The sequence below is a fragment of the Solanum pennellii genome, chromosome 7 (genome assembly GCF_001406875.1).
Source record: "Solanum pennellii chromosome 7, SPENNV200".
Taxonomy (NCBI): domain Eukaryota; kingdom Viridiplantae; phylum Streptophyta; class Magnoliopsida; order Solanales; family Solanaceae; genus Solanum; species Solanum pennellii.
The window spans coordinates 66,142,283-66,160,464 of NC_028643.1; the positions used below are offsets into that span (position 1 = coordinate 66,142,283).

At 31.1% G+C, this 18,182-nt stretch overlaps 2 protein-coding genes and 1 long non-coding RNA gene across 8 annotated transcripts in view; 1 reads left to right on the top strand and 2 right to left on the bottom strand.

Annotated features, from left to right (window-relative positions):
- The window catches only part of LOC107026399, a 10,181-nt gene extending 4,841 nt beyond the window's left edge, over positions 1–5,340 (bottom strand). Inside the window, exons 1-4 of the long non-coding RNA XR_003579387.1 lie at positions 5,212–5,340; positions 3,127–3,173; positions 2,290–2,349; positions 1,729–1,774 (exon numbers count right to left, since the gene is read on the bottom strand). This is a non-coding gene — a long non-coding RNA (uncharacterized LOC107026399). The remainder of the gene's footprint in view (positions 1–1,728; positions 1,775–2,289; positions 2,350–3,126; positions 3,174–5,211) is intronic.
- A 158-nt stretch (positions 5,341–5,498) lies between these two features.
- On the top strand, positions 5,499–8,781 carry LOC107026398. Of its 4 annotated transcripts, none has more exons than XM_027918458.1 (3): positions 5,508–5,803; positions 6,613–6,791; positions 8,533–8,781. In XM_027918458.1, the coding sequence occupies exons 1-2, from the start codon at positions 5,646–5,648 to the stop codon at positions 6,743–6,745; spliced, it is 291 nt and encodes a 96-aa protein (XP_027774259.1). In that variant the 5' UTR covers positions 5,508–5,645; the 3' UTR covers positions 6,746–6,791; positions 8,533–8,781. The 4 variants fall into 4 exon arrangements, with proteins under 4 accessions (XP_027774260.1, XP_027774259.1, XP_027774258.1 ...); XM_027918457.1 differs by lacking the exon at positions 8,533–8,781 and adding an exon at positions 7,213–7,391; XM_027918459.1 differs by lacking the exon at positions 8,533–8,781 and having other exon boundaries at positions 5,499–5,803; positions 6,593–6,729.
- LOC107026396 (respiratory burst oxidase homolog protein E) overlaps positions 6,932–18,182 on the bottom strand; it is a 14,896-nt gene continuing 3,645 nt past the window's right edge. Inside the window, exons 1-15 of one of the 3 annotated variants that reach the window (XM_027918456.1) lie at positions 13,319–14,412; positions 13,028–13,187; positions 12,535–12,583; positions 12,162–12,275; positions 11,103–11,528; positions 10,648–11,031; positions 10,470–10,565; positions 9,570–9,685; positions 9,320–9,490; positions 9,084–9,237; positions 8,803–8,991; positions 8,562–8,690; positions 8,243–8,321; positions 7,554–7,692; positions 6,932–7,317 (exon numbers count right to left, since the gene is read on the bottom strand). In XM_027918456.1, the coding sequence (XP_027774257.1) occupies positions 7,583–7,692; positions 8,243–8,321; positions 8,562–8,690; positions 8,803–8,991; positions 9,084–9,237; positions 9,320–9,490; positions 9,570–9,685; positions 10,470–10,565; positions 10,648–11,031; positions 11,103–11,528; positions 12,162–12,275; positions 12,535–12,583; positions 13,028–13,187; positions 13,319–13,982 (2,841 nt within the window). In that variant the 5' untranslated portion in view covers positions 13,983–14,412 and the 3' untranslated portion in view covers positions 6,932–7,317; positions 7,554–7,582. Of the gene's footprint in view, positions 7,318–7,338; positions 7,693–8,242; positions 8,322–8,561; positions 8,691–8,802; positions 8,992–9,083; positions 9,238–9,319; positions 9,491–9,569; positions 9,686–10,469; positions 10,566–10,647; positions 11,032–11,102; positions 11,529–12,161; positions 12,276–12,534; positions 12,584–13,027; positions 13,188–13,318; positions 14,413–18,182 lie in introns of those variants that run through there. The other 2 variants (XM_015227352.2, XM_015227351.2) reach the window with 2 other exon arrangements.

The following is an 18,182-nucleotide window of genomic DNA, read 5'->3' on the forward strand; positions in this document are numbered from 1 at the left end:
ATATAAGTAGAAACAAATTATCTAGATTTGAAACAACAGCAGACCACACAAATTTAAAATTGAACTATCTGTTGAGAAGAGAAAAGAAAAATAAAGAGTTATTTAAAGGTTGGATGGAAATTTCTACATAGAAGATATTTCATAATGTGTGATAAATATTCAGCACGTGGTAAAAGAATAATGGGTAGGTAAATATTGCATCCCCTTATAATTAAAAAAATAATAATAATAAGTTATAGATAAAATAAAAAAAAAGAAGGAACAGTCTTGCTAAAAGCCTAAAAATGAAAACAGGAGCCTACACCATTGCTAAAAGCATGAAAATGAAAACAGGCTGGAGCCTACACCATTCCATTTGTTTTTGTGTAAAGCAATGTATATTTTCTTTATTTATGACACGTCTCCCTTTTATTGATGTATTCTATCTCATATAATTATTATAATCACTTCCCCTATTTTCCCTTTTTTTATTTTAAGTTTGAATATTAATCCAGAAAGAAAAAAAATTATAAACACTTCTTGTACATATATACATCTCTATGTTTCATATTTATTTATTTATTATAATAATTATAATTATAAATTATTATTCATATTTTTTTTCGTTAGAGATTTTGAGATTCAGGCAAAATGAATGAATATATCAGAAATTAAAATCCAGTTTAAGAAAATCTTAAGTTATATATATAATAAAAAAAGGAGGAACAGTCTTTGCTAAAAGCCTAAAAAATGAAAACAGTAGCCTACTCCACTGCTAAAAGCCTAAAAAGCAGGAGCCTACACCACTCCATTTGTTATTGTGTAAAGCAAAGTATATTTTTTTTAAGACACGTATCCCTTTTACTGTTGTAGTACATCTCATATAATTATTATAACAACTTCCCCTATCTTTCCTCTTTTTATTTTAAATTTAAATATTTATCTAGAAAGAAAAAAAAATATAAACACTTCTTATACATATACACCTCTATGTTTCATATTTATTTATTTATTATAATAATTGTAATTATAAATTATTATTCATATTTTTTTTGTTAGAGATTTTGAGATTCAGACAAAATGAATTAACATATCAGAAATTAAAATCCAGTTCAAGAAGATGAAGTTGAAATCATAGGTGCTTTTTCATATATAACCCTTTCATTGCCATGATCTTTGTTTTTTTCCGAACTTTTGAAGACTTACTTTCCTTTCTTTCATCTTCTCAATTTGGTGATCCAACTCATGCATGTTTTTATCTCAATTTTCTGTCAATTCTCTACTTGCTTTCAAAGTTTATGATATGAAATTTCTAAATTATATTGTTACTTATTATTTCGTCTAATCCTTTCTCTGAATGTAATTCCATCTTTGTAGAACCATCGGTCTTTATTCAAACAAAAAAGTTCAATTCATCCCTAGCACAAAGACTTACTCAAACATGATTCTAAAGCATAATTTCTTCCAATTCTCTTCTTTCAACAACCATTAATCGATTTGCAATTCAAAACTTCAGGTATGTTTTCTTTCTTTGGTAAAAAATGGTCTCAAACCCATCTGCGATTTTAAGTTAGATTTCTGCACATATGCAAGTCACAGAGTGTAGAATACTCGAGAATGTAGCTAACTTAGTAGAAGTATCGTTAAAGTTCTAGATTTTTGACTTTTCTGCTTTATATTTTTTTCAGTTACATCAGCTTTAATATATATGAATGAGAGAAAGATCAAAAAATTTATGAACAACTTAACTGGATTTGAAACAACAGGAGACTACACAATCTTGAACTTGGACTATCTGTTGAGAAGAGGAGAAGATGAAGATTTATATTTAAAGGTTGGATGAAAATTTCTACATTAAAGATATTTGTTATTGTGTGTTTAATATTCACCCACGTGGAAGCAATTTAATGGATGAGGAAATTATTGTATTTTATACTTAAGAAGTAAATTAAATAACAAATATAAAAAATATCATAAATATCAAGCAGAATGACTGATATATATATATATATATATATATATATAAGAAATAAATTATAATATCTCCTATTTTTAATGATTTTGTTAAAGAACATACTCCCATGATAATTTTTAAACAACAAATAAAATGCATCGGCAATATCTTGACTATATTCTATTAGATAGAAACAAAATGGAGATAACATAGAGCAATGAAGAAATCTCAGAATGTATCACGAGTTATCATGCATCACCCCCAAAAATCATTGCCTATATAAACTTCACAAAGCACTCTGATGTATCAAGTAAATAAAGGTCTATTAAATAAGGGATTAGTTGAGTAATACTTACCACACACAGAGAGAAAAGTGAAACACGAGAGCGAACAACTACCGCAACGAAGTCGAAATTCTGTAAAGTTAATGGCACAAACCATTAATTAAACTTGATATAAATGCAAAGGCTGATTTTGAACAACAAATTATAATATTATAATTTAATGTGCTCAAATATAATTCATATAGTGGACCCTACATGTTTGAGATTTGGGCATAAATGTTGTAATTGTTATTTATGTATCTCAAGATTGTTGATTGTTGGCTGTTAGATATCTGCAAAATTTTACTTTCAGAATGTCTTGATTAATTTTGTCAAGAGTATAATTCCTACAGATTGAATGAATAACTGAAAGTGATGGACTTTTATGTGAGTAGCATGAATAAGACACTCACAAATATTTATTTTTTCATGTCTCAATGTTCTCCTCCAGTTATGTGGTTAGCTTTTGTCAACACTAAGCAAAAGAATGTTACTATTTCTAATATTTTATTTAAAGTCAACAGCCAAAGAAGAAAACAAACAGCAAAAGTTCTTTCAGATTGGGGACAAACCTATAGCTCTATTATATTTCATAATATTTGCTATCACTTAAAAAGAAGTATCTATCTCAGTTAAGGCTGCAACATAAAATAGGTCACCGATTTTTAAGATACATTCACTAAAATAGTTTACTTTCAATGAATCATCTTGATATTATCTTAATAATAGTGAATGTGTACAGAAGATTTAAATAGGCGAAAAACCCAACTAAATTAATGTAAATACAAAATATTAACATGCCAGCTTTCTTGAAATTACTATTATATTTTATATTATATATATAGATATAAAAGAGTAGGAACAAATTACCTGGATTTGAAACAACAGGAGACCACACAAATTTGAAATTGAACTATCTGTTGAGAAGAAAAAAGAAAAAAGAAGAATTATTTAAAGGTTGGATGGAAATTTCTACATAGAAGATATTTCATAATGTGTGATAAATATTCAGCCACGTGGTGAAAGAATAATGGGTAAGTAAATACTGCATCCCCTTATAATTAAAAAAGAATAATAATAAAGTTATATATAAAATAAAAAGAAGAAGAAACAGTCTTGCAAAAAGCCTAAAAATGAAAACAGTAGCCTACACCATTACTAAATGCATAAAAATGAAAGCAGGCAAGAGCCTACACCACTTCATTTGTTACTGTGTAAAGCAATGTATATTTTCTTCATTTCTGACACGTCTCCCTTTTATTGATGTATTCTATCTCATATAATTATTATCATCACTTCTCCTATCTTCCCTTTTTTATTTTAAATTTGAATATTAATCTAGAAAGAAAAAAAATTATAAACACTTCTTGTACATATATACATCTCTATGTTTCATATTTATTTATTTATTATAATAATTATAATTATAAATTATTATTCATTTTTTTTTCGTTAGAGATTTTGAGATTCAAGCAAAATGAATAAACATATTAGAAATTAAAATCCAGTTTAAGAAAATCTTAAGATATATATATATATGATAAAAAAAGGAGGAACAATCTTTGCTAAAAGCCTAGAAAATGAAAATAGTAGCCTACACCACTGCTAAAAGCATAAAAAGCAGGAGCCTACACCACTCCATTTGTTATTCAGTAAAGCAATGTATATTTTCTTTATTTATGACATGTCTCCCTTTTATTGATGTATTCTATCTCATATAATTATTATAATCACTTCCCCTATCTTCCCTTTTTTTTATTTTAAATTTGAGTATTAATCCAGAAAGAAAATTTTTTTTAAACACTTCTTGTACATATATACATCTCTATGTTTCATATTTATTTATTTATTATAATAATTCTAATTATAAATTATTTATTCATATTTTTTTTCGTTTAGAGATTTTGAGATTCAGGCAAAATGAATGAACATATCAGAAATTAAAATCCAGTTTAAGAAAATCTTAAGATATATATATATATATATATATATATATATATGTATATATATATATAAAATAAAAAAAGGAGGAACAGTCTTTGCTAAAAGCCTAAAAAGCATAAAAAGCAGGAGCCTACACCACTCTATTTGTTATTGTGTAAAGCAATGTATATTTTTTTTAAGACACGTATCCCTTTTACTGTTGTAGTACATCTCATATAATTATTATAACAACTTTTCCTATCTTTCCTCTTTTTATTTTAAATTTAAATATTAATCTTGAAAGAAAAAAATTATAAACACTTCTTGTACATGTACATCTCTATATTTCATATTTATTTATTTATTATAATAATTATAATTATAAATTATTATTCATATTTTTTTGGTTAGAGATTTTGAGATTCAGACAAAATGAATGAACATATCAGAAATTAAAATCCAGTTCAAGAAGATGAAGTTGAAATCATAGGTGCTTTTTCATATATGACCCTTTCGTTGCCATGATCTTTGTTTTTTTTTAAACTTTTGAAGACTTACTTTCCTTTCTTTCATCTTCTCAATTTGGTGATCCAACTCATGCATGTTTTTATCTCAATTTTCTGTCAATTCTCTACTTGCTTTCAATGTTTATGATATGAAATTTCTAAATTATATTGTTACTTATTATTTCGTCTAATCCTTTCTCTGAATGTAATTATCTGCTTGAAATGTTATCTAATTAGAAGCTAATGCACTGTGTACTGAAGAAAATGCCTGTTGGTTTGCCTGTCGTTCTCCAGAAAACTCCAGTAGAATCAAGAAACGCCTTAAATTAAGCACACATCATTCCAACCCCATCTTTTCTCTTAGAAGGTACATATTATATTTGAAGCTAATGAAACTGGAAAAAATATAAAGCAGAAAAGTCAAAAATCTAGAACTTTACACTCTGTGACTTGCATATCTGCAGAAATCTAACTTAAAATCGCAGATGGGTTTGAGACCATTTTTTATCAAAGAAAGAAAACATACCTGAAGTTTTGAATTGCAAATCGATTAATGGTTGTTGAAAGAAGAGAGCTGGAAGAAATTATGCTTTATGTTTGAGTAAATCTTTGTGCTAGGGATTAATTGAACTTTTTTGTTTGAATAAAGACCGATGGTTCTACAAAGATTGTTGAGAAATGGATCTACAAAATGTTGCTATTGAAATTGAAATTTGTCCTTTCTTTAATGTGAATTCCATATTTGCCCTTCTTGCTTTTGGAAATGAAATTTGTCCATTTGTTATTAATGTGAAATGACCACTATACCGTTGATCGTTCTCTCACCACTCTCGTATATAGTAGTAATTAAAAAGCAAATCGAATAGTATTTGGACATGTAGAACCTGGAAAAAGAAGAAGAGAAGGAGGGACTATAACAGTCAAAATTCGTAAAACCCTAATCGGTTGCCAAATTCCAGTATGGAGGGAATACAGAAGGCTTTTCGTAGTGCCATGTCTCAGGATCCTAATGGCAGTTTAAGTTCCATTTCTTCTGCTCTTGAAAAGGCACCCATTAAATCTTCTGCTACTGTTTCATCGGCTGATCAATCACAGCTTTTGCTTACTCGATCTTCCAGGTTGTTCCCACTTACTTTCCCAGTTTACTCTTTACCTGCGTTTATTTTACTTATTTTATTACAATAATTTGACCTTTGCCGATCATAACAGTGTGATTACTAGGTGTGTCACATAACCCTTTTCCTTTTTCAACTCAATTTGATCCATTACGAATTGTGGCTTTTGGGAAATAATTATTGTAGGTTGTGAATTGTGATGTCATTCAAGCTTAGGAGTTTGTAGTTTGGTTCCCTTACTTTTTTTCGGGATGAAGTATGAACTCATACAAACCTTCCAAGTTTTGCTAAGTGTGTGGTCTAAGATATCTGAACTTAAATGGTGCAGAAGTCGGTCGAAGAACACCAAAAACCTGGCTCTAGATTTTTGTATTGTTATTCATAGATCTTAGTATTGTTGCAGAAAAAGAAATGTAAGTTTTTGAGTTGCTTGATATTCGTAGTATCCGTGTCATGTATGTGAGGAAGGGATCAAATGAGTATCCGTATAGATAGAATAGTTTTTATCAGACCGGTAATGAGATAGCTTGACATAAGGTCTTTAATTAATAAGTTCATGTGTTTATATGATAGAAAAATGTACCCAGACTAGAAATCGAGATTGAGGATCTGTGCATTTTCATCTAGTATTATCACCAGCTACCACTGCTGATGGTCAGCTCCACATTTTCGGTGCTGAACTTTTAAATCTATTTTATTTGAAACCCAAGCTAAGTATATCATAGCTTTTGTTAGTATAGTATCCTTGTTTAAATGTGACTAATGGAAATTATTGACACTCTCATGGTAAAGCTGTACATCTTCTATTGTAGACAAGCAGTATCACTGTGGACTTGCTCAAAGCTCTGTGCCATTTGTTTTGTTGCTGGAATATTTGTTGGTTATACACTGAAGCGTCGTGTACGCCGATGGGCTTCCAAATTTCTCAAGGGATTGAAGGACTAACAAGTTTTGGATACTTCCAGTTTCTGATTGTAATTTCATTTTCCATGTAGGTATCATATCACATTGTACTTTTCTGGCCATGATATACAGAAGTCTTTTATGGGTTTTTGCTGCATAAGCACTGAATTGTGTTTGATACAAAAAGAATTTATCGACTTTCTTCAATATTCTTTATTAACAGCCCTCTTCCATCTGTAATATCTGATATATCATTGGACCTTTTTTGATAACATAAAGAAAAAGATAGAAACAAATACACGAGACAGTTTATTTATCTTGGAGTACGAAATAATCTTTTCTATCACTTTTCAGGAAACTTGATAGGTATAATTGCCTTGTAATAGCTTGATTTGTCATTTACTCGGTGCTCATCAAGCAACATCATTCCACCTTTGCTTTCTTTTCCTTAGTACTTCATTCTCTTGCCTCATTTTCTTTAATTCTCATCTTCAATATCACACTTGCAGCTTAGTGGTATTCACAAACGCACTGAGGATGTCATATACCATTCTTCACACCCTACGGCCTACAGATAGGTGCATAGTAACAATATTGGCTGTATGTATTTGACACTGTAACGACAAACATGATTGCTTTCTTGTATCAATAGAAAAATCTTTTTGTGGAGATCCCAAAGGACAAATAATTACATTCTCCTATATATTGAACTCACTATTTTGACTTCTTTCTCTATTGTAACTCGTATAATATATGCATTTACATTTCTCTGGATCAGTGTGTAGTGGTACATTCATTCCTCTTAATCATATGGACAATTACAAAAAATGAAAAGAAAAATAAAGAATACCGTGTCGCTTATTTGGTAAATTTGCTATTTCAAAAGTACTCTTTGTGGAACTCAAATCGTGTGGATGTCTTATAAGTCAATTCTTGTGATAGCTTCTTCAATTCCTTTGCCAAGGCAGGCAACCCGCAGTAGAAGACTCCTGTGAATCACATAAAATTGTGTTGTTAACCAATCTATTAAATATCTTCTTCCTTTTAGTTCTTTTTTCACTCCCCTCTGTTGAAAATGCAAAATGTTATCAGGGAAGTGCCCTGTTGGAGGCTGCTTTTTTTTAAATGGTCATTGTCATGAAGTTTGAGTTTTTTTTTTCTTTCTGAAGTTTAAAGAACACATTTCAATCTCATTTACATTCTTTAGGTTCCTTCGAAAGACAAATTAAAATTTATAAAGCCTTGCTACTTCATCATGACAATGCATTTTAGAGCTATATTTTCTATCTTCATCTAGTCAAAAAGGATGCCATTCTTATAATTGGTAATTCTGCTGCATCCTTATGTTCTGCTTCATGTTTCATGTGTTTGTTTATACATAGTTGTTTTCTTCCTTCGCCTCTATTATGTGATAATTTCTGCTGGCAGGAGGTTTGGACATATTGTAGGTGAGAGGTTAACAAATAGGTATGACACAACACTTCTTAGAACCACATGTGCTTACAGTTTATTAGAGTTTAGGTTGTAGGAATTTCTTACCTACTGTGGAATATGGATGCTTTGAAGCAATTTTGTTGAATACTTCCTTCCAGTTGGGCCTTGCAAAATGTGTCCTTACCTGCAGTAGAATTAGTTTAATTAGTACTGGGGGTGGAGTATATTTCACCTCTAGTTTGCTTCTCTCTAATCTGTGTTGTGGTTGAAAACTTTTCATGAAATTAAGTAGCTTTTGAATAATAAAACATTTTTTTAGCTAGAACATGGCGCTCGTTGAGCTAAGCTAAAATTCCTTACGACATTATATTTCTTTTCCATTTCTCTTCAAGAAGGCTTGGTTGAGAATATTGATGGATTATACCTGAGTGCCAGACAGGATGTCAACACCGTGTTTTGCATGGTTGAGCGCCTGGACCATGGTGATGAGAGTTGACCTGGCATCACCCTCTTCATAAACACTTGTAAGATAATTGTGCATCTCTATCAGACCCTGTTTCATTTAAATCATCAGAAAAGGTATAGGTGAGTCAATTACTAATATATCATAGCTGAATACTTGATAAGATGATAAAGGGTTCCTGTAACAAATCTCTGTACATTACTTTGTGATCTATCTCGGCCATTTCATTCATCACCCCTTTAAACCACTCAAAGGATCCTGGTTCTCTGGTAACCCAATAAAAGTGTGCACTTTTTGTCCTTAGTGATTTTTTTTTTCCAGTTGATGCCATGCTTGAAGAGGCAAGACTTGTCCAGCTGTCATCCGAAGCGCTGGTTTCGGTAGTTGAATCCTAAGGTAGAATCACAGGCAAAGAGACTGTAAGTTGGGGCTTTTAACATTGTACCTGATTAGTTCCAAATTAACTTGAAGTAAGATTTGTACCAGTTCTTCTGATCTTGAATTGTTCAATAGATCTTTTAGGATACTTATAAAAGGCGTAGCTCCAATACCTAGTCCCACGAGGAGCAAGACATCATAATTTTGATAGTCCTGTGCTGGGGCACCATATGGTCCATCAACAAGCAATCGAGGTAAACTGCGTCATTACAAGCCCTTTAGACTTCTTAATAAGAAAATCTTGATATGTTTCTGTTAAAATATCACACAAAGGAAGTTACCCTCTTTGATCAACATTCCCACGTTCTCTAAACTTAGCCCGCCCTATTTCACATGCTGAACTATCATCCTCTGTGAATACCCGCTTAAGTTCATTGGTCCAATCACCCACCATGCGAATGTGAACACTGAGGTAGTCATCTCCTGGGGCTGATGTTATAGAAAATGGATGCCTGGGGAAGCATCAAGATATATGTTAAATATCTGTTGGTTGAGGCATGATTGAGTTAAATCCAGAAATACTGCACTTACCATTCAAATGAGGAGATTGTTGGGCACTGCAGGAATATGTATTGCCCACTCTTGTATTTGAAACTATTAGGCTTTGACATGGTAAGGCTAAATACATCTCCTGGAAGTACAGAAACCTGTAAGGATCAAAGAAAAAACCATCTTCATTGGTTTCCTGTTTTGTTCCTTTCCTTCTCTCCCTGCTACCATGTTTATCGCAATATGTTTTATTTGTTTCTTTACTACTGTCTTGGGGGTGGAGGCTGTAGGAACCGGGTGCTTATATCATCTCTAGGAATGTAGGAATGCTATTAAATACTTAGAGAAAAGACTATCATAAGTGAATGACTTTATTTATAACAAGGGGAGCCTTGCAGAACTAGTAAAGTTGCCTCCGCGTGACCAGGAGTTCACAAATTCGAGCTGTGGAAACAGCTTCTTGCAGAAATGCAAGGTAGGGATACGTACAGTAGACCCTTGTGGTCCGGCACTTTCCGGGACCCTGGCATAGTGGTAGCTTAGTGCACCAGGCTACCCTTTTCCCCCCTCTTATCTCTCGACTTTGAGTTTGCTAATGGTAAATTTTCGCACTTCACTTAGTTCAATATTGGAAGGTTGTGAAAATTGTTGGGGAGCTGGTGGTTGGAGTGCCAGTATTTGATTGATTTATGTTGGTGCTCGATGGTCATGTTTACGATGTTACGCAGTGGACGTTTGCCATGGAATAAGAGAAACTCTGCTGCTTAGGGAAGTAACTGATTGAATAAATGGTTTTTGGTGTTGTGAGATTTCGTTGGAGAGTTGAATTATTGAGGGGTGTAGAGGGAGGCTAGAAGCAGGTGTTGATTACAGCTTATTGGTATGCGGAAAAGGAGTCTAATTTCTCTATAGATGGAAAAGTTGATAGATAAAGCAAGTTACCTTCAAAATTTTTGCTGCATAGTGTTCTGATCGGCATGTTCTCAAACTTCTCTCTGCTACATAGAGGAGCAACGGCATGGAGATGTACATCCATGTCTGCAATATGGGAAATAAATTGTCAGCACACCCCATGTTTGGTTTATATAAAGCAAATTTGTTGTTTTATCTATGCCCTTACTGTTTTCTGCCACCATTGGTGAACCAAGAATAAAAATGTTCCATGTACCAGTAGTAGTACATAGACCACTGCTAGAAGGTGATGAGAGTACCAAAATGCATTGAAGCCTGTTAATCGACTGAAAGGAGGTGGTAGCTTCAATACATTTCTCCTGAAGGTGCGTGTTGCTAGTGTGAAGACAATTGCCATCAAAATCACCATAGCAATACCAGTGACGCCTTCAATACCAGTCAATAGACTTTTGAAAGTGGGCTTCACGTTGTCAAAATCAGAAGCTATCAGTGCAAACTTTTCAGGAGATGAGTTAATGAGTCGAGGAAAATCACATGCTAAATGGTTCCCTGCGTGAAGCAAGATTCCAACTCCAATAGCATATGCAATAATCTGCAGTTGAAACAACATCGTTAAGAAATTCTTGGATGTTGAACGATATACTCTGTTTGGGTGCAGTTTACCTTGTGAAAATTGATATTATCATCAAAAGGAACGAGGAGCTTGGCCCTAGTAGACCGTAACCAAGTTAAAATGTTTCGACAAACTGGTAGAAGAATAAGTGCCATGTTGAGCTTCAGAGTCTCTGCAGCTCCTTTAGCAGTTGCCAAGCAGTAACCCATGACTTGAAATGCTGCTCTTTGCCTATACTGCAAGAATTTCCAGGTGAAAAGTACAGCCATAATCATCACCCATAGCAAAAGAATCCAGCCTCTTTGCCAGTTATCTAATACAAGGCATTTAAATGCATAACTTGCTCTCTTTACTAGGTTCTTGGTCTTATTAAGAGTTCCTAAGTTTTGACCCCATCCAACACTTGTTGTGCTTAAGGGTCTGCTGTAGGTCATGTAATTGTCCCTTTGCAGAAGAAGCGTTTCCAACTGCCATAACTGTAAAGAAAAAGATAATATATCAAAAACTCCTTTTGCCAAACCAATAAAAGTAACTTCTTAGCGGACACCAAATTTTCAGATTGAAATGACTCGACAAATATTACAAGTTTGCGATTTTAAAAAAAAAAATGACATGATATTTCAATAGTTATAAAATATAATTAGATGTCCTTTTACGAATAATTAAGAGGAATTATTGCGACACTTCCTTTCGCTATGTATAAATATTTCTAAGATAACATTTAGAGGTTGTCAAATTCATTTTTTTTTTCTTCAACAACGTTCTTGTGGTCCCCCAAAGTCCAAATACAGTGCGAGGATTCCCTATGTTTTGACTTAGACGTGGTCGACTAAAAGAAGTTCGTGCTAAACACTTATTCAGAATAAATAAAGTAAAAGAAAAAAGAAGTTTGTGGGTCCGGATATGTACAAGTCGTGGTGTAGACAAGACACCTACTAACACTAACAGAAATACGTATAATTAATCAAATCTTGGTTTGGTAATTAATTGTAAATAATCAGATATAAATTTTTATTTTATAAATTGTGGTTTAAGAAGATATTTACAGATAAAAATGGTAACTGACTTGTTACAAATTAGTTAGACACTAAAAGAGAAGATAATGTTACCTCAATGTAACCAAGACATTCAGGGTCTAATTCCTCCATAATTAAAGAAGCATACTCGGCTGCACGTTCCTTCAACTTGGACAACTTATTTGCCGAAGCACTCAGCATGATTAGCTGTTGGATGAACAAAATATAAATACCATAACAAATCTTTGAGGGAAAACTATATTTATTATTACTATTAAATAAATATTCCTCCGCCATTTACGTATTTTATTTCTGTTCCATATTATTATTAATAATAACTAAACACATAACTAATGCTTTTTCGAATTATTGAAGATTCCCCTGATGGATTTTGCACTAATAGAATATGGTTTGACTTTAAATGCTAAGTTTTATTGTTTTAGTAGTTAACCCACAATAATCTTACCTCTTGAACTTCATCTCTAGTGATTTTTCCATCTCCGTTGCTATCCGCCCTACATGTAATATCATTATCATGTAAAATATTAAGACGAATATATATGAAATACTAACAACTTATATCGAGTAATATGAATTTTTTTTTGTTTTCCAATATACGATTAGCGATTTAAGAACAATGATCAAAAATCAAAATATATTGGATTTGATGTGTTAGTAATCTGTAAGGAGGTCAAAATTCTAGTTCCAAAATTATATAGGAGGGGGAGCTGAATTTCAGCAAAATGTATTTTTTTATTTTACGTAAAACAAAGAAGTGGACCAATCATAACTGATTAACATGGTATAATAGTTTAAGCACACTGATATGTCTTTATGGTGTTAGTTTGTAACTTCAATTCTTATTTCAGATATAGGACAAAAAAGAGTTGCTGAGAATTGAGATTAGTAATAATGCATGCTTTCGAACAAAGTGGACAAAAAGAAAAAGAGAAACCCACATGTCAAAGAAAATCTGAAGCCTAGCATCAAAACTTTGGTCAGAAATCTGTAACCAAAAATCATGAAGCTCAATTTTGGTTATCTTTGCTGCTTTTTGACGCCGCCGCCGTATCAATGCGTCGAAAACCCCAACTGCAAATTCCTTCGAATCCACCATTCCTGCACATGCACCCGTTCAATAAAAGTATTATTGCATCTCAGTTAAAACTAATTTCATGCATGATTTTATTACTAGTAAAAAATAGATGGCATTCATATGGTTTTACATGAATTGAGAACTTTGAATGTACCAATGCATTCACCAAAATCTTCTCTAGCAAGTAATCCGTCTTTGGCTAAAGCATCAAACCGCGCCTCCACTTTTTTCCATAGCACATTTGTGTCAGATTCCCCAGTTGTTTTGCTAATAAATCTCAATCCACCAAGCGCGCGTTGAGCCGTTGATTTACTCCTTACTAGTTTCAATTTCGATTTCATTTCCTCTCGTGCAGATAAGGTGTTTGATGTATGGTGAAGCTGAAAATTATCATCCGAGACTTCCGATGCTGCTGCCGATGTCCGTGACATCACCGACGGCGATCGGATCCACGAGAATTTCCGGCGGAGTTTGGAGGCCGCCGATGCACTTCGAGCCAGAAATCCATTGGGCGGTGCTTCCTCTTCTCCTCTTTCACTACCTTCATTAATGTGTGATGGCGTTGGTGCTACGCTACACAAAACAATGGAATTATCATCCAATTCAAGCGTAACTTCCACTAAATCATTATCATTATTTCTCCTCAAATCATTGAGAAAAATCGGTAACATTGCTCCTCCGACATACTCCCCGCCGGTATCCAACGTCTCAGCCGGCACCGCTACATCCTCCGGTAAGTCAAAATTCCTACTATAACTGGATCGTTTTGAGCTGCAGCTGCCCAATGATGATGACCTCAGAAATGATTTCAACTGCATTTTCTTTTCTCTGAAAAGATGGACAAGTAAGTAACACCAAAATCTCCCTTATTTCTTGCAATGCAAACTATATTTCTTTAATTTAAAGCTTAAATTTAAAAAAGAAAAAAAAAAAGCTTAGATCACACGGTTCGTTCCGGAATGTTGTTAAAACAAACACCTCTCAACCGATCTCTTAACACGATTTCAACGCTTATGCCTCCAGACTCTCTCAATTTCAATTTCACATTGGTTCCATGTAGAGAAAAAAAAAGTGATAGAGAGAGAAAGAGAAGAGAGTAGTTGGGGTTTGTTCAAGAAAAACTCTATAAAGAATAGCTTCCAACTTAATAAATATAACTTAATTGTACTACTAATATATTATTTATTATTACTAAGAACTATTTTATGAGAAATTACTGGTAAACTATCGTTGTACATTCCTAACATAATACCCACTACGTATCTACCATTTTCTTTATTAAGATATACTTGGTTAATTCTTATGAAGCATTATGGTTTTCTACTAATGATATTTGCTATTTTCATTAAGAATTTAAGATGAAAATGTAATTTACGTGGTTGCCTTCTTAGTTGAACACGACATGCGAATTTAACCAAGTAGGTGAAACGTTAACTTGGGACAATGTTACCGAGGTTTTAACCAAACTAAGCCATTATATAAAGCCATTCACCAAAATAATATGTTTTTTTTAAATTTTACAAAACTAGTATAAACGTATTCCACAGTAACGTTTTAGGATATATTTTATTTTTTAAAAGTTGATGGCGTCAGATTGATATACGTTACTCACAGTAACGTTTTAATCCTAAAACGTTGCTGAAAATAACGTTTTAGGAGTAAAACGTTACTTACAGTAACGTATATTAACCTAATACTGTTAGTTTTTAAAAAATAAAATATACGCTAAAACGTTACCGTGAAATACGTTTATACTAGTTTTGTAAAATTTTAGAAAAATGTATTACTTTGGTAAATTGTTTTATATAATGGCTTAGTTTGGTTAAAAATTTCCAATGTTACCTCATTTGATTACGCCCATAGAATTACACGTCTCTCACAATAAAAATACATGTTGCGCTCTATCATATAATAATATAATATTCCCCACATCAAATTATCTGTCATATTTATCTTTTTTAATATATTCATCATTTCAAAAATAGGTAACGTAAAATAAATATTCATATTTCAATATATAATATCTCTAAATTTGTTGTATTATTCAGGTGTTTGCAGTTGTAAGAACAATAACTCTTAGGAGTAAAATAAAAAAAAATTATTTTTATTATAAATTTCTAAAATAATGCTCTAAATAATTTGAAATAATTACCTTTACACACTACAATAGATAATTTAAGACGGAAAAAGTGATGAATGACATCTTTTTTCTTTCACCTTACAATTTTTAATTATTGGACTTATCTTTTTACTAAGATCATCATAAATTCTTAATTAAATGTGTTATTTTAGAAGGATGTTACCACAAGTAATATATAATATATAATAAATGGTACTTTTAATAGTTTGTTACTCTATTCAAGTTAAATTTATTCTGCAAATTATAAAATGGTGAAGCCGCCTAAGGATAATTCGAAGAAGACTTCAGCTGAAACTACGGCATATGTTGCGCCACATGGGGTTGGGGAATGGCAGGAACTTAATTAAATTCTGTATTATACTTGAAGTATACTTATCTTGTAATTGAGCTGGAATAACAAATTCTACCTAATACTACATTATTCATACTATATAATATTAGTAAGAGATGATTTTATCTTTTCATATTACTCTAGTACTAGTATAATTGGTGTTTCATATGTTTAAAAAGATACCTAAGCTTTTGTTATTTTACCTTTATTTAGATGTGTGTATTTTTATCTAAATCCGTAAATAATATTAAATAGGTATTTCATCTGTTTTAAAATAAATGATACTTTATAAAATTCCTCTAACTTATCCTTGATAAATATTTTGAGATAAATGTAGCTCAATCTTTAGAAGTTCTTTTTTTTGTTGTATAAGATTTTCTTTATTTTAATAAACATAAAACTGAAAGAATATCACTAGTATCTTTTTTTTTTTATAAAAAAAAATAGTTATTCATGTCTTTTTGATTTATTGATGAAAATAACAACACATATATTAGTTGAAACTATACTTATTCAAAATACAATAGAAAAGTAAAAAACATCATTTATTTTGAAATAAAGAAAACATAATTAAGGATTATAAGTCAGTAAAATACTACTTACTACTCTCCAAAAATAAATAGATTTGTTAAGGAACGTGTTCAAACTAAAAACGACACCTTCTTATTACTATCTCCTCGTTCTATTTTTTCCTATAAAAAATAATAAATTAATATAAGATATAATTTATTAAGTTATTTTTTTTCATTAAAAGTTTCTTCTAGAACCGATCAATATTAAAAGCAATTAATTTCATTAATATTAAAGAAATGATTGAAAACATTTATTAATCTTAAATTTGAATTTCTAGAGTAACAACTACTTTGAAATAATATATATTTTTTTAGCTAAGAATGACAATTAAAATAAGACCAAAAAGGGAGTAATAATTAAGTATTTAAGAAATTGTTTTAGTATAGGGAGAGACAAGCTGAAAAGGAACAGCCTAACTATAAGTTTGAGAATTTTTAATTAAAGTCAAATTAGTTAAAACATCTCATTTACCGGTTTACTTAGCGACCAACTCTCTTTCTTTCCATCTTCTAAACATTCGTTTTTTATATTCTTCAATTTGTTATTTTTTTAATTTTTTTTTGAAGGATTTCAATCTTGATTTAAAATGTTTTCATGTTTTAATAGAGAGACTGAGATTTCTGTACCCATAATATATACCAAAAGTTTGGTTGGTATTAGTTTTACTAATAATTTGTCGACAATAACGTCGAACCCCCAGAACTAATATGCTTATGAATATCAATTATATTGGAAAAAATAAATTCTTCTTGTATGTGTTTGTTGAAAAGAAAAGAAAATAAAAGGATTCAGATTATATTACTTTTCCCCTAGCTCCAATAATTTTTTTCATGACTTAGCTTATATAGTAGTAATAAACATTTCCATGTATACAAGTTTTTGACCATCTTTTAGATCCAACAACTTTCTCACTATAACCAAACACAAAAAGAGAGAGTACATGATGATTGATTGGCTTTTATCTACTTGTTTAAACCCAAAACAGATGGTAATATGGACAAGGGGAACATAAAACAAGCTGGATTAAAAAAAGAATGAAATTATAGGAACTTGGAGATATAAGGACTACTAGAACAATAAGGGTCGCTAGTATGGAAAATGTTTTCTACAAAAATGAGTGAGTGTTACTTATTTTCTCGTATTGGTATGTAATCTAAAAATATTAATCTGTATATAATCTAGATAAATATTATGAAGGAGAGGGCATAATTATTAGCCACTGAAGATAAGATGTGTTGGAGGATAGAACAGATATTTTTCTTGAGTCCGAAACTCAAAGGGTACAAATTTTTTACAAAAATTCCAAAACGGTATATAAAATTTTATATTAACCAAAACGGTAAAATCGCTGCCGGAATAGCGATTTACAAAGTAAAATCGCTGCTGAGGCAGCGATTTAGCAAAATTTAATTTTTTTAATAAAAAAATGAAATCGCTGTCCAAGTAGCGATTTCAAAAATTTTCTTCTTAGAAATCGCTGCCCTGGCAGCGATTTCATATTATTTTTAATTTTTTTTTTTAAATTAAGGTATATCGCTGCCAGTGCAGCGATTTAATAAAAAAAAATTTTTATTTTTAAATAAATCGCTGCCAGGGCAGCGATTAATAAAAAAGAAAAATTGATAAAAAATTTTTGACATAAATCGCTGCTAGGGGCAGCGATTTGTTTAAAAAAAATTCTTTTTTTATTAAATCGCTGCACGAAGCTTTTTTTTAAAAAAAAAATTAAAAAATTTTAATACAGCGATTTTATATATAAAAAAAATTTATAATATTTTTTGAAATTTAAATATATAACTTATAAGAAAAATTATTGAATTTTTTTTTAATATATAACTTATAAGAAAAAATTATTGAATTTATATATTTAAATTTCAAAAAATATTATAAATTTTTTATATATATAAAATCGCTGTATTAAAATTTTTTAATTTTTTTTTTAAAAAGCTTCGTGCAGCGATTTAATAAAAAAAA

Coding starts and splice junctions, on each gene's coding strand:
- LOC107026398 (XM_027918458.1), top strand. CDS start 5,646: ATGGAGGGAATACAGAAGGCTTTTCGTAGTGCCATGTCTCAGGATCCT. Junction 5,804..6,612: donor TTGCTTACTCGATCTTCCAG/GTTGTTCCCACT, acceptor CTTCTATTGTAG/ACAAGCAGTATCACTGTGGA.